This window comes from Pavona decussata, unplaced genomic scaffold, assembly GCF_977016875.1.
Source record: "Pavona decussata unplaced genomic scaffold, jaPavDecu1.1 SCAFFOLD_37, whole genome shotgun sequence".
Classification (NCBI taxonomy): domain Eukaryota; kingdom Metazoa; phylum Cnidaria; class Anthozoa; order Scleractinia; family Agariciidae; genus Pavona; species Pavona decussata.
In genome coordinates this window covers 1,563,510-1,583,148 of record NW_028145459.1, presented here as the reverse complement: position 1 = coordinate 1,583,148, position 19,639 = coordinate 1,563,510, and the positions used below count along the sequence as shown (strand labels likewise).

Below are 19,639 nucleotides of genomic sequence, written 5' to 3'. Positions count from 1 at the left end.
GTTTCACTGTAGATGTTCTTATGTTTATGTAACATCTGTCATGTAACAGCTCTTAGGATTTTCCTTCGTTTCATTTGTGAGCCTGTGTAACTAGCGGTGCCACGCAAAGGACACGACTTTATTTTAAAGTGGATAAAACCGCTAGCTAGCCAGGATATACTTGATGTAGGTAGTTTTCTTTTGGTACCACACCCACCTTTTTTTACCGAACTCTTTATAACGGATTTGGTTTGAGATGGTTAATAGTACACGAAAAAAAAAAAAGACTAAAACGAACTGAAAATCGTTGACTCTGAAAGAAAGGCCGATAAATTAACATTCCAACCAAGACTACATCCTTCATGAAGCAGCTACCTGCGGGCCAGTCCAATTGTAAATAGTTAAGAATTAAGAAAAGAAAGATTGTTGTAGTTGTAAAACACTGCAGGTTTTTCTAAATGGTCACCTTTGACTTGTAAGTCTCCACTATTTCTTCATAGTGCTTCATGTTCGTCAGTAGATCCGCCATCTTGGACTCTGCTGCTCTAAGCTAACACACGATACTGACTTAGTCGTCTCAGCTAACTGTCCTATTTTACACTACAAATACACTATCTGTTTTTTACTAAATGTTAAGAGTTTCCCTCACATACGTTTGACACTCTTCAATTCTCCCATCCCTATTCAATTGAGTCAATCAGGTATCACTCGCCACTAGATTCCCACACTAACAGGTGCTTGGGTATCGTTCAGTATACTACACTTGTTCCAATTCCCTGTCACGCGTGTGCCTTACCTAAGATTTGACTGGTCCTTTTCTTTGACGCTGGCAAAACGGAAAAACTTTCACAATAAAGCCATTAGGAGACTTACCTTGCCATCGAAGATGTGTATATATGATATCGACATTCTTCGTTTGCAGTAATGGCCCGTTTACCGCATTTTTCTCGAAAACATTTGCATGGTTTTAATGGTCATTTAACCTTCGGTATTAGCCTGCAGAACAGGCCCTTTTTTGCGTTTTTCAGGCGAGCGGAGGCAAGCGCGAGTGACGCCTGTTCTGCAGGCTACTTTGGTACATACCTTACTAGCGGCCCGCTGTTCTTCTTCATGAAGTCGTTCCTCCAAAGCAGCAATATCAGCCTTTCATGTCAGAACGAAAAGTATCAATAAGTGTTTTGCAAAGTTTTAAACTGTCAGGGTACTACGTGGTCCGGTTAGTTAATGGCGAACTTCACATCATTTTTGCAGAAACCGTTTTTTAAGTGTTTCATTCGAGAAAGAAATGATTAAAACCAAAAGAAATTCTACGCAACGAACGGCCAATTTTGTTTTATCACTAAAAATCTGGTTGTCATAAACTCTCTTGTATTTGTCTTGTCAGTATTTTATGTTGGAGCAGTATGTCTCATTGTGCGTCAGTAACAAAAGATTCAGTGGGGAAAGACCTTCGGAGGTTGCGTATTGGTATAATATATTTACCTTGAGTTGTTCATTTTCCAGTCTAAGCGTGTTGACTTCCTGTGTCCTTGTGCTCAGTTTATTACTTAGAGCTTCACTGTTACTCTGAAAAATGAAAACGTTTACCTTTAGCAGCTTGATAGAAGTATTTTTTTTCAGTCAGTGACGAGTTTTCACAAAAGGAGTCGAACCTAAGACCTTCCGATAACAAGTTCGGATGCTCTACCACTGAGCTACAGGAGACTCGTGGGAGCTAAGGCCATTAAACTTAGCAAAATTGTAGTGCAGTTCAAGCTTTTGCTACACTAAAACACCAGCGCAATAATTCTAAACATGCTTTATACTTATGGAATCTAAGAATTTTACCCACAGACTTAAATATCCGAAATTTTTTTTAAAGGTGTTTACCGCCGATATATGAGGCGCTTATTTGAGGTGAAATACAACTGGATATACCTTGGAAAACACACATGTACAAGGAGTTTAGCAAAAAAAGTTAAGCACGGTGCCTTCTTTTGCTATTGCGCATACGATCTGCGCATCTTGCGATGGTCCGAGAACCCTGCCTTCTAATTCAAAGGTATTTTTGCGCGGTTTACGACTATGCGGGAAAAGAAGGTATTAACAACCAAAAGAAAATTGAGACTAACCACGCATTTTTCAGAAGTATTTATAGATATCTCTCAAAAATGCGTGGTTTCCCCCAATTTTCTTTAATTTTGGATGCCAACGGCCCACTTAAGATCTGCTTTACCCGCATAGTCATAAACTGCGCAAAAATACTGCAGTATTAGAAGGCACTGTCCTTAAAAGAAATGCAACGAATTTTATACTCCACCTGTGATGCTTTCTCTGTAGTTTCCACTAACTCGTGCAGTTCTTTTAGGCGACTAAAACATAAAAGAATAAAGCAGATTAAAATGAAATCAAGAGGCAACTCAAAATATCTCCCAGACGTCAGAATAAATACCTTTTCAATGTTCTAATTTCAAGTTCAGCGTCGCCCTTTTCTTCTTTTAAGCTTGCTTCTACCCTCCTAGTTTCGTTAAGTGCCATGTCCTGAACGAAATGGAAAACGTCAGCTTCGAGCACCAAAAACACTTTTGAATAATGTAAGCGCAACTCGTTTTCACGCAGTACGCGATTTTCACACTCACTTGCAAGTTCTTCTCGCGCGGCCATACTGAACTGGCCTCAGTTGTTCAAAGAGCGGATAACTTTATCCAGCGGATAATTCGCTATCCAGCAGATAAAAAGTATTGGTTGGAGTACATTTAATCAGCTGGATGGCGATTTATCCAATGGATATAAATTTCCGCTCTTTGAACAACCAGGGCCTGATGAAGAGAATGCATGCCTGTAGTGCGGTATGTTTTCAAGGACACTTACATGTTAAGCCACCTCATGAATTTTCCCCTTCAAATTTAGGAACACTGAAACCGAGTTCCGTTAACTGAATATCTTACCCGCTCTGTCAGCTTTTCTTGCAGGAGCTCTAAATCCTTCTCCCTTTCGCTGACGCGATCCTTTTGCATCCTGGAAAATTAAAAAAAAAAACTTTTTCAAGGCCCTTCTTGAGATTTTATTAGTAAGCGCAAAAACAAAGCAAAACACAAAATAACTGATGATAACTGCTTCGAAACTCAAAGTCAACCCCATTTATTTTTCAGACGGAAGTAACACAAAGCCTTCTTCAACTGAATGCATGTTTACACATTACACAACAAAAATGCTCCACCTTGCTGCTTTCTTGAGAGCTTCTTTTTCTCTACTACCTTTTTCCTGTGCAAAAGAAAAAGAAGACTGAAGTTTTAAAATTTCAAACTATCAATGTAAAATCAGACAGCGCATTGTCTCGAGAAGTCTTCCGTTAGCAAGGTTGGAACGTTGGAGAATTATGACTACTATCACCACCCAGAGTGACAAATTATACCCTTTGTGCTGTGAGTAATCCCTGTATATGCTCTAACTCCAGTCTTCCTTGTTCACACTGATCCTCCAGGCTCTAAAGACAAAAAAGAACGTAAACTGAAATGTGAAACGTAAAAGCATTAATTGGAAAAGCCATTGAGTGCAGTAAAAGTGCATCGTTTCAAACGGTTACCCACTTAACAATTTAGAAACGTTCAAACTAGAACTATTTGATTCCCCATGCAACGAGAATTTCCATAGAAATGGTAAGCAGCTCATGTGTCCCTTCATTTGAAAACCACTTTGCCTTGATATAAGTTTCATGTGCGCGGGGTATTTTATATGTCTCTGTTTCCTACACAAAGTTCAAAGTTTATAATGCATCGACCGCAAAATAACAACAACATCAATCCAGTAACAAAAAAGTTTCCGCAAAGAAAGCACCGGATATCACCACTAACACGCCTTAATCGTGAAAAAAGATTTCACCTTGTGAAAAACTGACAGCTGTCGAGAAATTGCTATACGGACCGGGGCATGTTCACTTACTTTGAAAGAATATACAAGTGCTGTTGCCACTTTTTCATGCACGGCTGGCGGAACTAAACTGAAAATCCTACGCATTTTTGTATTGGTCCGTTAGAACACCAGCAAGTTTACCAACGAAAGATTTATAGCGAATATGTGAGATTTGGGAGAGACGTGATTCGCTCCTCAGGCGATTCCATGACCTGGCTCTTGGTTTTTGTTGAATTTTAAAGAAAAAAAAAAAACGATTGTTTTGTAGACTGCGAGTACTTCCCCATTTTTCCTAGAGGACGCGCGTGTGCTCGCGTGTTTCACAAGAAAAATGCGGGAGTATTCGTAGTCTACATGTAACTGTGCGGTCTATGCGGACGCTACCGCAGACACAATCTTCCATCATGAGACATTTGGTCCTTTAAATTCGTAAAATGAAAAAAGAGAATGAGTAAAGTGCAAATCGCCAACTTCTATACAATGATAAATTGCCATTGGATAGTTAAGCGTTACTTACCCTTATTTGTACCGCGAGTCTGTTACATTCCATCTCCTTGTAGCCTGCAGAGCAGGCGTTTTTGAGTGTATTCGAACGCGCGTTAGAAGGCCGCCATTTTGGATGCGCAGAGAATTGGGACTAGTGGAGGAGGGGCGGGTGAGGGGCGTGGCAGAGAGGGGAAAAAAACGCCTGCCGGCAAAGCCTGTGAAATCGCTGAACACCCCCTAATTAGTCGCGCTTGACAGCTTTACCGGAAGTGTATAAACAGCCAATAAAAAGCAAGTTTATTTTTATCGGAAGTGAGACGTTTTACTTCCGACAAAAACATGTGGATTTGAGAAGCTGTTGTGGCGCGCAAGATGCGAAAAAAGTTATGTCGGAAACACGTCCCTGTGACTGCTGTAGGATTTGTAAAAGTTCTTTTAAGGTGAAGTTTGGGAACCTCTCCGGTAAACAGTTTTACTCATCCTCTCAAAATTTGTTTAAACCGTCCCAGCGGAAAGATTCCTTTGGAATTGTGCTTGCGGAGGTTTGCCGTCAAGTTGGATTGGTTTTTTTGGAGGATCCTGAAGTATATTCGGATCGTGTTTGCAACCCCTGTGGCCGCAAAATTCTAAATCTTGGTCATTTGTTTGAGTTGATCAAAGCCGGAACCAGCCCCACATTAAGTAATACATCTATAAAAATTACTAAACGTACGCTATCAACTCCGGAGAAAGCGAGTCCTTCATGGAGAAAAGCGAAGCTTGTGCGGGTCAATTCGCCAGAAGCCAGTAAACCTAGGCAGATGAAATCGCCTAACAAATCGCGGAAGTCTCTCTCATTCACCGGAGCCAATTGTACTACGACAATTCCATCACAAAAAGAAGATGAAGTATTGAGAAGACTAAACGTGGATGACTTACCGTCAACAGGACTTCAGGTGAAGGTTGTGTACGTGAACCCTTCGGGAAATGTCACGGTGAGAATCCCGCGAGACGACCAAACCAAAACATTGGTGAAAAACCTCGTATGTGAAAACTGGCGTGAAGTGTCCAATGCTGTCCTGAAGCACGAAGAACTAGCACCTGAAGTAAACAATAGCATCCGCAAAGTTTTATCCAAGGAATTTAGAGATTATCTGAAGTCGGAACCAATGCTTTGCGCAAGAAATCCAGATGAATTGGCGGGTTTCTCCAACAAACTGTTTATGGAGGAGGTGAGAGTTCACTGCCCTTTGTGGTTTAATTGTGTATTCGGAGCAAGCGGTCTCTCTCAGGAGGAAATAAAAGTTGTTGGAAGAAACCAGAATTCACTTGCTCTTGCCACTGCAGCACTGGCCCGTGTTCGAAATTTTCATGCCTCAGCAGTCCACTACAGGATTTCAACGATACTATTTCACAGTGGTGTCAAACATGACGACCTCAATCGTCTGAATCGTTTGGGAGTGTGCATGTCTCCAGATTCCATTGTTCGCCTTCAAAGCAAAATGAACGAGCAATTGGAAGGCAAAGTGAAGATCTGGAAGGCTTCAATTGAAGAAAATCGCAGTGCCATCAAGTTGGCCCAAGAGGTGTTCCGGAAACAAGCGGCCCAGCCACAACTGGATGTAAGTCAACAGTGCCTTGAAACTTACGAATTCTTCTCGACAAAGGGACACGAGTATTTAAAAAAGCTCTTGGATGAGGAGAAAGCTAAAGCAAGTCTTGAAGCACACAATGCAGATTGTTTGGAAACTGTCATCAGGAGATTGGAGAGTACTAAACTTCCCTTGTACAAGTGAGCATTTCTTTATACCACATCAACTGATTGAAATTTAGTTTTACTTATTCACATTATTTCTGCAGCTATATAATTTCCTTTTAAATAGTCTATAAGATATTTTTGTGAATTCATCATTTAATGCCTTTTCTGTTTCCCCTAGTTTCAATATTTCAGTAATTATGCCAGTTTTTTTAGGCTGCACTATATGACATCAAATAATTTGGAGAATTCAGGATAATCAAGGACTTTACTAACCCATTTTTAATTATTAAAATTATAATTAGACAATGAATTATTGTGCCTTTTCTAAAAAACAGGTTGGTGGGAGACAACATTGATTACGAAATTCATGCCAGAGTCCAGTCCCAAAAGCACCTCAACCGCTCCATTCACTGGACACATCAGTTTGCAGTGCTAGATCGAGTTCAAGATCCTCAACTGGACAGCCATAGTAGCCAGAAACCAGTCAGCGACATTCAGTTTGTAGAACTGCTGCCAGATAAGGATGTCATGGAAAACCTTGTCAGAAATTGGGCTGTTATTGTCAGCCGGGTGGTAACAAAGTATCTGCCTGCATTTCGATCATTTAGAGATGTAGTTGTCAGACACATTCCACACGAGTACTCTAAGGAGATGTCTCAGAAATCCAACTCGGTACTTGTAGAAACTTTACAACTTCATGTGCATTTGAAACGATTATACACTTAATGTATGGTCCCAAGGGAAACAGTTTTTTTTTACAGATAGTCCTAAGGCGAGTGGGCTCCCTGGATAAATATTATTATTATTATTATTATTATTATTATTATTATTATTATTATTATTATTATTATTATTATGTTCCCTAGACAAAGTCCAGGTAAACATCAGGACTGGAGGGAAAACAAAACTAACTAGTCTCCCCTAGACTTTCCCTTCAACAATCACAGCAAAACAAACAAACAACTGAGAGGGCAACAACTGAGGAATTGTATCCTGATTTGTATTTGATCAGGGGCACATGACCAAGGATCAACCAATAACAGTGCTCATTTTGTTGAGTGAAAGTCTAGGTATATAACAATACTTATTTATTGCATCACCCTAATCAAAATTAATTTAGATAACTTTTTAGACACTTTTATTTTAACACTTCCCTGATTGATTGCATAGCTTTTTTGATGTGTTTTGGATTGTGGTGATAGCTAGTATAATTATTTTAATCATCTATTACTTGGCCAATCCAAGAACAGTGTATTAAACTATTGGTGAATATACATTTTCTGTTTTTAAGTGCTTCCTAAGTATGCAATTCCTCAATCCCAATGTTTCTGGGGAGATGGCTCAACTCCTTCAGCACAACCAAGAAAATTATGTGCCCTGCTTAAAAAAAGGAACAACCAGGACCATTCTTGAGCAAGTATCTCTCCACGGTGACCAGCTTTTTGAAGAACGTGCACGAAATGTCATCTGGACCTACCGAGATGGAGTGAATGATTACGAGAGGCTTCAAGGCATTGACACAGAGTTTGCAGACTGGCATGCTAAGTACACTTTATACAAGGTGAGTAGAGACTGAGCAGTCTGTAACTGAGGCATTATGTACACTCACACATATCCCATTGTTCAGTTACAGACTGTCATTAGACCAACATTAAGGGTTTTAGTTTGGTACTTTTCTGGGGCTACAGAAAATATCCCCACCCATATGAAAGGTCGCTGCAATGCCTGGTGGATAATTTTGGAAAGAAAGCCTACCCTGATTCTATCTTTACATTTGTTTTGAAACAGACAGAGTTCAAGATATTCGTAAATCACTCTTCTGCTTCTGAAGTGGGCACTTCCAGAGCGAGCATTAATAGGACTGGCAAAACAAATGCAGCAAAAGGAGTGGAGAACCACTATAATGAATATAGTGAGTTTCACGCTAGGGAGACAGAGGCCCACATATGTGCATCATTTATGGCAATGACAGGAATGGATAAAATCAGTGGTAAGAACATGCATAACTTAATTACCCTATACCTATCAGTTAACAACATAATCAATCTTAGAATTAAGTACTGAGTACTGACTGCCCGGAATAACCTTTTGGACTAGCAAAGATAAAACAAACAAACAAACAGAAGTTAAATTTCACTACACAGTATATTTGTTAATAGAAATTCAGGAAACTCAAAAAGGTTAATCTTTTCTATGCAGATAAGCCAGGGATAGCCATGCCTGATGAATGTGTGTCCAAGCAGACAAGAGCCACATGGTTGTTGGAAGTTTGCAAAGAAAATGTACAGAAATTTGTGTTCAACAAAGATGAGTTGGCATCATTGGTTGAACAGACCACGGAGCTGGAGGCAGTAAACCAACAATCTCGGTGGAAATGTCGTGCAGTTGACTGTGAAATGAGTTATAAATATCACTCTGGACGAGTAAGGTACACGTTCATGTACATTGTTTTCCACTGGCTCATGAAATGTGCTGTGTGTCTGGATGTATCAAAACAAGCAATAAATTATTATCAACATTAACAGATGCAAACTTTGCTTTTAAAATCATAGGCATGAAGTTGAGGCACACAAGTTATCATTTGACAGTGGCCATGACATCAGAGACCCTTATGGTTACTTCTTCTGTAGGGTGCACTGTGGACTGGTTTTCAAGACCAAGCCTACAAGAAACAGGTGTGGTTCTTTTGATATTTAACATTGTGCCCCTGTCTTTACTCCTAAAAATCACCTTTTTACAATAACTATCCAAATTCTTGACGCTGATTGGCTTGTAGCTATCATCTATAAGAGTACAGACAAAAAAAATGACGCCAGATGTAACACGCACGCTTTCTCACCGAAAAAAAATAGCCAATTCCGCTTGTACATTTTCCATGTTATTGTAAAAACCAAATCGACGGCAGTCTTCTATGGTCTATCCTCTTCCGTCGATTTGTTAAGTATATCTAGCTGGTGGTCAGTATTGATACATGGACATCAGCATTCATTTGCAATTTAGAAATGCTTGCACATGTATTAATTTTATCAAGTCCACTCCCACCCCTCTGATGTACCCCTCCCTACCATATAGGCATAAAAAACACTTAACATCATACAACTTTTTATGCCTCAACAGTCATGAAAAACAAATCCACGGGAGAACACTTCCAGCAGACAGCACCCTGCAAGAAGAAATTCAAGAAGACTACAAATTCAATTATCACAGTGCCAAGCTAACATTTGGACTGGTATTGCTTGAATTCAATGATGCAGTTAAAGAAGGTGATGGTGGTAGGCTATTTGAATTGTACAAACTAGCTTTACTACTCTACAAGACCCATGGTCACTACAAGTATGCATATGCTGTCCTTTTATATTTGGTCAAGTGCATTGCAATCCTTCCACCATCACAGGCACTGAGGTTAAAGTGGAACAGGACTTTTAACGGGAGTGGACTTCCTGGACGAAATATTCCACTAGACCTACAGAAAGAGCACGACAATAAAGATATCAAATGCATGTGGCGCAACTTGGGTGCAAATCTTGATGAACATAATGCCGAAAGAACTGCTGGAACATTGGAATCAAGGCAACTCGTTTACAAGTCTGTTGACCGAGACTGCGATCTGAAGGAACAACATTTCTCCAGGGGCAACCCCAGAGAGGAAGAGGCTGTTTTCCAAATCATCACTGACCTACTGAGCAACACGGTTTTCACTAAGACGCCAGGCCGTGAGGGGTATGCTTCATTCCCGAAGTTTAAAAGGGACCTTCTGCATGGCCTTGACTACAGAGATTTACACAAATGGTTACGAGAGCATATTGATCTTTGGGGATCCATATACCAACAAGCACAATAGAAATGGTCATTGGTGTGGCATACAAGCCTTCTTACATGGCAAAGTTATTTAATAGACGATTTAAAAAATGAGACAGATTACATTGTAAATAAATCTGTTATACTTTTAACACTTGAAGTATTTAAAATTTACAAATTCTGAATGTACAAAGAGTTCTTAGTCAGACCATGACAAGAAGAGATGAAGGTTTGGGACACTTAAGTCTTTTGTTTATGTGAATATTGGAGTTAGTAAATGCTATTTGTTAGGTATCATTTTAAAACTGTGTATACTGTTCCTACATGAGGGGGGTGAATCGGGGTATGTAAATCCACCCATCCACTAAAATTAATGGCTGAATCAGTCGATCCGCACAAAAAATCAACTAAATACGAATCGGCAAATTGTTTGACGCGTTAGATGATACGTGAGATACAAAGCGACTTCAGTTGTTGGAGTTGCCTCGTGTGATATTGTGTTTTAGTGTTGAGGATGACTATCAACGAAATATTTATGTAACCAAAGTCTGTATCGAAACAAAATCTTGTAGTTACGAGAAAAAAGAGCAAACTTGAACTTCCTAACAACAAAAATCCAAAATACGGGCCCAAAAACTGGATAAAATTGTGATCCGCTGTGATCATAGGATCCGCAGATCCGTTAAAATTTTGCTTTGAATCCAGAATCCGAGCTAAAATATTCACCAGATCCGCCGATCCGTAGACCTATTCACCCCCCTCCTGCATTAACATTAACAAAATTTCCCTTTCACAGCAAAATAAGCATTTGAAAGCCATATATTGATATGACTGAAACCCAATGTTCATAAAAGAGATGACAAAATAGTTATGTGAAAGACACAGTCAACAGAAATTGACACTTTAAAGTTTTAAAAGTTCATGATCACTGTCACTGTCATTGCCTAACTCAAGATTATTAAAATCAAACCACTCACTGACACTTGATTTCCTTTGTAAAGAGAAATGGGAGTTGTACACAGTTGTTTCCTCAATGTTTGGTATGTCCATGAACACTTCTTGGACAACTTCCAACACTCTCAGTGCATTTGATATTGAAAAGACAGGAAAATTGGTCATCAAGTCTTCGACAGTAAAAATATTTTGACAATTTTTAACGATATCCTCTATCAGCTCTGTTGAGAAGCCATGACTAGAACTTTGATCTAATGATAGTCCTTCACTCTGGATGTCAGCCAGAACCTCATAGAGTGCTTCCTTCAGTGTGTTACAATCATCACGTGTTACATCTCTTTGTTTCACAAAAGTAAGATCTGAAGCACTGTCATCATTTCCTTGAATGGTAGCCTCAAATGGCAAAACATCTGCATTGCAATTGGTACCACCACACATGCAAATCTTTGTACAATACGAACAACAGTCATGTAAAGGTTCCATAGGTTTAATTGTTGCATCTAACGAGAGGTATGCAGCAACGCGAAGACAGCCTTTAGCATTAACAAAGTCCTTCACTTCTTGCTGACAATGTCCAGCTTGTTGGCCATGGAATAGCACAATGATATGTGACTTCTCTCCATCTCTCCCAGCCCTTCCAGCCTCCTGGTGTAGGTCAAGAATAGACCTTGCTGGTCCCCAGTTGATAACAAATCTGACATCAGGGAAATTAACTCCCATGGAAAGGGCAGTTGTTGCAATGAGGACTCGTTTTACTCCTTGAGTTGCCTTAAACTCTTTCAACACTCTATCCTTGCTGCTTTGCCAGGAATTTGAATGGTAAATTCCAATTAAGCAATTATCTTGCTTTTCTGAACAATCCGGCAAGAAAACATCCTTTCCTAGCTCACACATTAAATGGTTTACAACAAGTGCTATCTCGTTCATAGTGTTGCAAAACACTATTGCCTTTGGGCAATTCCTCTTTTGTTCTCGAATGAGATCTACCAGCCATTTCAGTTCTTTCAGCTGTACATCTTTCTTCACCTTTTTGACGCAAAATCGCAAGTTAGATCGGTTTGGACTCACATATATTTTGGTGGCATCAGACCTCAGGCAGAGCACTTTCTTGATTGTTTCCTGTGTTGTCACATCAGCAGTGCCAGTTAGCGCTCCAACAGGTGTGCCTTGGAGTGGAAAGAAAAATTGTCAATTTATCTCCTTTTTTTAGAAACAGTATCAATAAAGAATGGACCATTAGAAAAAAAACAGAGGAGTGACAATTTTTCAGTGCCTGAATTTTATAGAAGTGTCCGTCTATTTAACAATTATTCCACGAGCGCGCGTTGGATATTAGATGATAGATAGCCAACAAGGCACGTAGCGCCAAGTTGGCTATAATCACCTCATATCCAACAAGCGCAAGTGGAATAATTGTTTTATTAAAACCAATCAATAAATATTGCAAGATCTTAATGATTTCGCTGTGCAAGAATAACCAGCAGACAATTTAAAACCATGCCCGCTTAGCCAATCAAATCCCTCAATTGCATTATACAATGATTCAGTTTTTAATACAGTAAAAACCCGCATATAAGAACCTAGAATTTTCGAGGTCAGGCTGAGCAGGTTCTTATATTTTGGGGTAGTTTTTCACAATTCATGCTGATTAGATTCTTAATAGGTTCTTATTTTTCAGAGGTTGCCATGGTGTAACCATTGATAAAACAATCAAGGTCCAATAAGAACATCAATACATTTCTATGTATTTTATTTTATAAGATATTTAGATTTAAATCGTCTATATTGCACTGTAGCTTTATGGAAAACATATTTCTAGTGAAAATCCAAACAAATGCAAATCAAAGAAAACATATACACAATAACTTTTTGCCATTACCTTGTTTCAAAAAGGAGCGCAGTTCTCCTAGTTTGCCGAATGACTCGCGGAAAGCAAGCGTTCCGGTTTGTTTGGCTTTCTTTGTTGTTACCCTGTTGAAGAGATTTATCAAATGAATCTAAACCTGCATGTATTAAGACTTTTATTAGCAAGCTTAAATTAGTGATCGTAAAAGACATACCAGAAGAAAAACAAACCTTTGACCCGTCCATGTTTCCACGGTATGTGATTCGTCGACGATTAGAGCAGCAAGGTTTTGGTGCAAGAGCGTGTTGCTCTTTTTAAGCCTATCTAGAAACGACTTCTCCAAAATTTCCTCAGCAGACGCAAATATGAGTTGATATTTGCCACTTTCTACGTCTTGTAAACTTGCTTCCGAAAGCGACACAGCAGTTAAACCCATGGAAGATGCCTCGGTCATTTGGTCAAGCACGATACTCTTCAGTGGACAAACAACAATCACACACGCAGTTTTGCCCGACAAGATTTCTTTGACTTGCACAAGCAACTGAAAAATAAGGCTTTTTCCAAAGCCTGTTGGAAGAACTGCCAATAAATCTCGCCTTGATAACAACGTATAAATGGCTTGCTTTTGTTCGGGTCGCAATTCAAGCGATATTCCAAGTCCAGAGAGAGACGAAAGAGCTTCTTCGAGAGCACAATCGAAGCTTCGCAAGTCCGCCATATTTCCTTTTGCGAACGGACGTGCTTCTGATTGGCAGGTAGCAATCAACATGCTACCAACCGCACCAATCAGAGCCCCCGTCCATTTGGTGGACGGGTTCTGCGAACGAACAATGTTTGCGGGCAGGCGTATTTTTTCCCCTCCTCTCCCCCTCCCCCTCCTCTTTTTTTAACCCGTCGTCCTCTCCCTCGGAATCCTTTTTGGCCTCGCCCCAACCCTCTTTCAGCTTTATCATCCAAGATGGCGGCATAGAGTATTCGTATCCTTTATGTCCTTTATCGTATCCCCAAATACGCCTGCTCTGCAGGCTAATCTCCTTGGAGCGGAGTTGGTTCTGAAGGTGAGCCCGTGTTGTTTCCATGGTTTTCTTGAGCTCTTCAAACGCAACCGCTTGATCCTAGAGAGAGTAAGGCCATGAGTCTGTGAACCATAACAGGTATCCTCAGTTTTAACCATCCCGGAAATGACCTATTGCCCTATCATTCCACTCATTACCTTTATTTTTTCGGCAATTTTGAAGCATTTTACCGTAACGATATTGTGCTATTACCACAGAAATACTAACATTCCATTGCTAGTAATAATTTTCTGGAAGTAATGGGGCCTCTCTCTCAGGGGAAGGTTATAAATACTGCTATGACACGCTGGCAAAATGGTTAGATACGACAGCTCTATAGCATGAAAACAAGCAAGGTGACCCTCTTTTTATGTATTTTCTTTTAAATGTACTGGATGTAACGCACAACTGCAAAGTTTCAAACAAATTTCATTACAGCTTCTCTTTGGCTGGCTCTGATTATCTATCGAGTGAGTGTTCCTTATTCTCTGAGGATCCTTCTATCGTTGAAGTCAGTACACAATCATTATGAAATGTTTTGCAGGTGAAACAATTTACCTTGTCAGCTTCTACTTGAGCCAATAAAGTTTCTATTTGCCTGTCTCTTTCCACCACTTCCACTTGTAAATGCTAAACAAAACAAACAAACAAAATGTCAGTGAAAGTCATTCCTCTGACAATGCAATCCAACATATAAAGAGGCTATCAGAAGACATCTCAGCCATGAAAAAACGATGAAACGTAAACAAAAGTAAAAGACCAAGCCGGGCAAACACGCAGGAACTGTGCACTGCCCGCTACACCAGGAGGTGCAAGACCGGGTATAGCCTGCGTGGGAGGCGATAGAAAGGGAATCGGGCGCGCGCGCGACACGCAAGAGGAACGAGGGAGAAGGGAAAGGAAGCTTTCTTTTTCCTTTTCCTTGCTCCCCTCGCGCGTTGCGCGCGCGCCCGATTACCCCTCTCCCTTCCCTTTTCTATTGCCTCCCACGCAGGCCAGAACGGTTAGATAACGAGTATAACTTGCATTGGCCTTGTGTAGAGTATCAAGCCATTCCCTTGAGGATAGTTTTGAAAAGTATTGTCCGATCACGGTCTTCTTTGTTTCAGGAGTTGTACATACATGTATCGTGGTACTATACCGAACGTAAATGTTTTATGTGTTACCTCATTGGTGGTGTCAGACTGTGTCAGTCTCTTGAGTAGAACTTCCTGCTGCTTTCTCAGATGATCGTGTTCTTCCTATTATGTAAAAAAGATGAAACTTGTTGTAACGCTTTGGGTTCTAAAAAGTCTTTTGGCGGACAGTATTCATGACAAATCTCTTAAAAACTAATTGTATCTGACCTAAAAAGGTATAAGATACTAAATTTTCGGCAGCCCTTCTGCTGCCTTCGCCTAAGTAAAATGACGACTAGAAAATAATTAAGAAATGAAATCATTCATGTTATTAGTCGTCATTTTACGCCGACGAAAGCGTCAGAAGGGCTGCCGAAAACTTAGTATTTTTATACCTTTTTAGGTAAATAAGATACAATTAGTTTTTAGGAATTATGTTAATGTTTTTGTACACTTCTTAAAATGAGACAAGTCAAGTTGGACAGCACTTGTCTGGCAAAAATATACCAACGAAACGTTTAAGAGAGTAAACACACTTTCATAGCGTTTTGTCGTTGTTAGTTTCTTTTCCTTTCTTTTGCTTTTTTGTACTTTGAAAACAGATTTCTTAATTTCTTTTATTCATCCAAAAGTGACACGACTGCGACTGTCACACTTTGTTATTTTCACTGGAATTTTATTACAACTGGTTGAGCATGGATGAACTGAGGAAGTTTTCGATTAAGTGTCGTAAAACAAAATTAAAGTAACTACTTTGACCAATCACAACAGACATAAACAACGGCGAACGCAGTGCACCAATCAGAATTCAAAGTAAATGCATGTGACCGGCGCCAAGCGCGGGAAAACGCGTGCTACAAAGACGGAGCGCAGCAAAGCAAAACCAAAGCAAACGCGAAATTACTTTCGACACCCCAAACCCCACCCCACCCCCCACCAGAAAAAAAAAACACGCTCCAACTTTCAAATAGATATAAATTTCAAGCAATCTTAAGCACCTCAGTGGCCTGTTGTTCTCTGAGCAGTCGTCGTAAAGCTTTATTAGTCCTTTCAAACTCGTCTAACTTTTGTAGTAACATTTGTCTTTGCCTTGTCAGTAGCGTTGTATCAGCAGCGGACATACGTTTGTCCTGAAAACAAACAAAAAAAATAAATGCGAAATTAAACGCGGCTTGGAAATCTTTACATTTTTTAAAATATCTTCCATGCTAATCAATGTTCGGTTTCTAAAAGTTGGGGGCAGATAGTTGGGGAAAATTGGCGAAGAAAAGTCCATTTTTTTCAGTCCTTTTCGCCAAGGGTGGACTTTCGCCCGAATATATCTGTCCCTGGGTCTCTAAAGATGACTGAGAAGTTAACGTTTTCCTGAAATGTTTGAAGTAAATAGTGCAAAAATTTGAGTCTAGTGAACAATTTACTTTTTGCGTGTGGTATGGACATTTGCACATTATCTCCAAAATCAAAGCCACTAAACTTGTTGTCACACGGTGGCTTCTGTTAGGACTAAACCTGAAATCATCGAATTGTATTTATTGCAGCCTCCATGGCTAGTGCTAGGAAAAGGGAAAGGAGTGGGGCAAATGGACTCGCGCGCAAGGCGCGTGGGGAGAGCGCTATCTTCCCTCTTCCTCACGGTCCTCTCGATTCGCGCGCGCCCAATTTTCTGATTCCCTTTTTCCCCTACGCAGGGCATATTTATACCTCTACACCAGTCAAGTTACTGTACCATTCTAGCCTCTATTTTCTCGAAACGCGATTCTCCTTTAGTTTTACAGCTATAAATAGTTGTGCAAGAAATATCAGTGTTATTATCATGCTTTAAGTGAAGCAGAGTTTTACCTCCTTCAGCCTTCTAACAGTGTCCCTAAGTTTCATCATTTGTTCTCCTGCAGCTTTGCCATCCATCTCCACTTCTACCAGCTTCTTTAGCAGCGAAGCTCTCTCCCCAGCCAACTTTCCAACTTCTGTCCTGTAAGTTATGACAGGGCACATCTCAAATTGTTGGAAAATTTGCATGTTATAACAATGATTCTTTAGTTCAAACTTGCAAAACTTGTGTGGTTGTGTCTACGCTCTCGTTAGAAAATATTTTGTGACAGAAGCGTAAAATGTAAAATGTTTCTGGTTATGTATCATTTTATTATCCAACTCATTGACAAAAAAAAGAGTAACGTCTTCAGGAACCCAATATGGTGTAAATTAAGATAAATAAATAAGTAACAATGAATAACACCTGGGGAACACTATACTAATAAGTAATTTAAATGTTCACAAATGTAATACTTCCAGGAAGCCTATAGTTAATAAGCCCCCGGCTTCTATATAGGATTCCTTGCCTTTAACACATTTGATCTTGTAAATAGTTTAGTAGGAATATTGCGTATCATCTTATATGTATTTATGTTGTATTGTTTGGTTAATGGCAAAAATAAATGAATTGAATTGAATTGAATTGAACAATGTATTTGGCACAGAGCACTAATTGGGTCGATACTCTCCGGATTTAATTGGGGGAACTGGAGTACTTAGAAAAAAACCAACGACAAACTCAATGCAATGCATTCTATGATGTGAGTCTGGGAACTGAACCCAGGTCACACTTGTGGGAGGTGACTGCTCCTCTGCATGCCTTGTTACTACACACAGAAGAGGTTGTTGTGTTACAAAAGTTCTCGACAGGTGGTGACGAGCTTACCTCGTTACACTGGCATCTTCCCTCCATTTCTCTACTGAGTGGCGCAAAGCCTCATTTTCTTTGACAGTAGCTTTTAACTCTTGCTTGTATCCCTGGATATGTTAATATATACAGTACATAAGCAGAATGAAGCTTTAAAATTATTCAACAAGTGGTCTTACATGCAAATCCTGGTTTATTCACTCAGATAGAACTACTCTTGGAAATGTTGTTTTTGTGGTCGGTGAATAAAGAGAAAAAATGGAGCAAGGCAGTACACAGTGTTCCAGACAACTTTCAACACCACAGACTCAATGATTTATTTTTAAGGGGGCAATATGCCTGATTCTCTCCAAATCTTGTTAAGTTTGTCATTCAGTATGTAGAGTCAAGAAGCAGCATAATTCTTCTCTTATCAGAAACACTGCTACTAACAACATAATTGACTTGCAAGACACCAGGGCCACAATTTAAAACCAGGACAATAAGGGCTCAGTTTCTCACCAATGATCCAATCTAGACCCCATTGTCTTATTGGAAAGGACCTGGTGTCAAAAAGGGTGTGGGGACCTACTGAGAGACATGCAGGATTACAGATCCATTTGATCCAGGAGGGCCAGTGTAATAGGAGCAGCAAATTTTGAATTTGAGGATGAATTAGATTCTGCAAGACTAGCATTCTTTCTGGTCTACACAAGACTTGCTTAGCCTTGCAAAATGAATCAAGACTGCAGCTGTAACCCATGAAATTTGACCACTATGTTGCCAGGAATGTTTTTGAAAGACCATTTGCCACCCACAGTGTTTTAAACTGAGTGTGTATTTTTTATTATTATTTTTTTTTTGCCATGCACTTTATACTGACTCCCAATATGCCTTGTCCACTGGCACCCAGGTCTAAAAATATTTATTGTGACATACCAGTGATTTGTCGCGAGAATTGGATAAAAAATTAGGGGACAAGGTAACCTGTGTTGGACAGGACTATGTGAAAGCTGAAAGCAAGTCAAGCTGAATGTAAAGAAAGAGATCAGGGAAAAATCTTAGCACACTTTTCTATCTCCAGACTATTAAAGTGCATGTCGCGACATTTTTACTGGCTCTAGTTGATTAGTGTATTTCCAGTACGTGTTTACATGTCTGGAGTAGCTGTATATGTATATGTAATTAAGAAGCAACATTCCTGCTTCACACTACATGTATATTAAACATTCATGACCACTTACAAGAATTTCATCTTCTTGTGCCTCAAGAATCCTTCTAGATGCATTAAGTTGTTCATCTCTCTTTTCCACAGCTTGTCTGGCCCTTTGAATATCCCTCTAGGAAACATTGTACAAAATTTTTAATTATTTGAATGCCTGCTAAGCAATAGTTCAGTCCTAAACACCTTTCAAATGTCCACTTTCTCTCCTCAAGAAAATCAGTTGGCGACACAGATCTGTGCAGTGTTACCAGGACGAGAGCAGGTGCTCCGTGTGCAGGCTAAATCAGACCTTGTAAACCCAGACCTTTAATAAGAAGCAAATATTTGGTTTTATCAACAGAGTTGATAGCCGTAAGAGTAATTTCAGGCTGGTTACCGCAAAGAGATTTCAGTGCTGACGTTTCGAGCATTAGTCTTTCTTCAGAGTGAATCTCCTTGTTAGAAGGTTGAGGGTTGGAACCTTGCCTGCACAAATTGAAAACATCTGAGTATGTGACCTATGTGTACATAATCACAAACCATCTGTTGTGTCCACTAGACTGAACACCTTACTCTTCACTGTCATTTTGTTGCTAACATTTCATATAATTTATTAAGGAGAAAATGTCAACCTGTGGCAACCTTGAGATAACATCAGCATGACAAATAACGCACTAATGGACAGTACATTTGATATACTTATTACCTAAATCGCAAGAGATTTGACAACCAAATGGAAAAATTAGAATTAATTTACTGGATGCCACAGTCTACATGATTGCACAGTACAACAGACCAATTTTGATAATATGACTTGGCGACGAGGCTTAGGGGAATAAAACAAGAGAAATTACATTGAGGCTAAGAGATGCATATTAATTAATTCATTTTGTGTCATTTCCCTAAACCTCGTA

At 39.7% G+C, this 19,639-nt stretch overlaps 4 protein-coding genes and 1 long non-coding RNA gene across 5 annotated transcripts in view; 2 read left to right on the top strand and 3 right to left on the bottom strand.

Moving 5' to 3' along the window:
* Positions 1-19,639, bottom strand: part of LOC146483932 (uncharacterized) — a 107,817-nt gene that overhangs the window by 35,203 nt on the left and 52,975 nt on the right. The window lies entirely within an intron of this gene.
* Positions 1-19,639, bottom strand: part of LOC146483934 (outer dense fiber protein 2-like) — a 33,179-nt gene that overhangs the window by 8,989 nt on the left and 4,551 nt on the right. The window contains exons 7-21 of the mRNA XM_085105281.1: positions 18,766-18,861; positions 17,561-17,652; positions 16,705-16,834; positions 15,864-15,995; positions 14,914-14,988; positions 14,306-14,377; positions 13,735-13,807; positions 4,388-4,431; positions 3,374-3,445; positions 3,179-3,222; positions 2,907-2,976; positions 2,411-2,499; positions 2,279-2,330; positions 1,462-1,545; positions 1,063-1,122 (exon numbers count right to left, since the gene is read on the bottom strand). Of these exons, the coding sequence (XP_084961407.1) occupies positions 1,063-1,122; positions 1,462-1,545; positions 2,279-2,330; positions 2,411-2,499; positions 2,907-2,976; positions 3,179-3,222; positions 3,374-3,445; positions 4,388-4,431; positions 13,735-13,807; positions 14,306-14,377; positions 14,914-14,988; positions 15,864-15,995; positions 16,705-16,834; positions 17,561-17,652; positions 18,766-18,861 (1,185 nt within the window). The remainder of the gene's footprint in view (positions 1-1,062; positions 1,123-1,461; positions 1,546-2,278; positions 2,331-2,410; positions 2,500-2,906; positions 2,977-3,178; positions 3,223-3,373; positions 3,446-4,387; positions 4,432-13,734; positions 13,808-14,305; positions 14,378-14,913; positions 14,989-15,863; positions 15,996-16,704; positions 16,835-17,560; positions 17,653-18,765; positions 18,862-19,639) is intronic.
* Positions 4,449-6,363, top strand: LOC146483937 (uncharacterized). The gene has a single exon (XM_085105277.1). It carries the CDS (start codon positions 4,743-4,745, stop codon positions 6,129-6,131), a length of 1,389 nt encoding a protein of 462 aa, XP_084961403.1. The 5' UTR covers positions 4,449-4,742; the 3' UTR covers positions 6,132-6,363.
* Positions 6,515-10,872, top strand: LOC146483936 (uncharacterized). The gene is made up of 6 exons (XM_085105276.1): positions 6,515-6,766; positions 7,386-7,655; positions 7,883-8,084; positions 8,294-8,522; positions 8,647-8,769; positions 9,212-10,872. The coding sequence occupies exons 1-6, from the start codon at positions 6,623-6,625 to the stop codon at positions 9,933-9,935; spliced, it is 1,692 nt and encodes a 563-aa protein (XP_084961402.1). The 5' UTR covers positions 6,515-6,622; the 3' UTR covers positions 9,936-10,872.
* LOC146483935 (uncharacterized) lies at positions 10,796-13,717 on the bottom strand. The gene is made up of 3 exons (XM_085105275.1): positions 12,923-13,717; positions 12,726-12,817; positions 10,796-12,012 (listed from the first exon to the last, which is right to left on the bottom strand). The coding sequence occupies exons 1-3, from the start codon at positions 13,459-13,461 to the stop codon at positions 10,796-10,798; spliced, it is 1,848 nt and encodes a 615-aa protein (XP_084961401.1). The 5' UTR covers positions 13,462-13,717.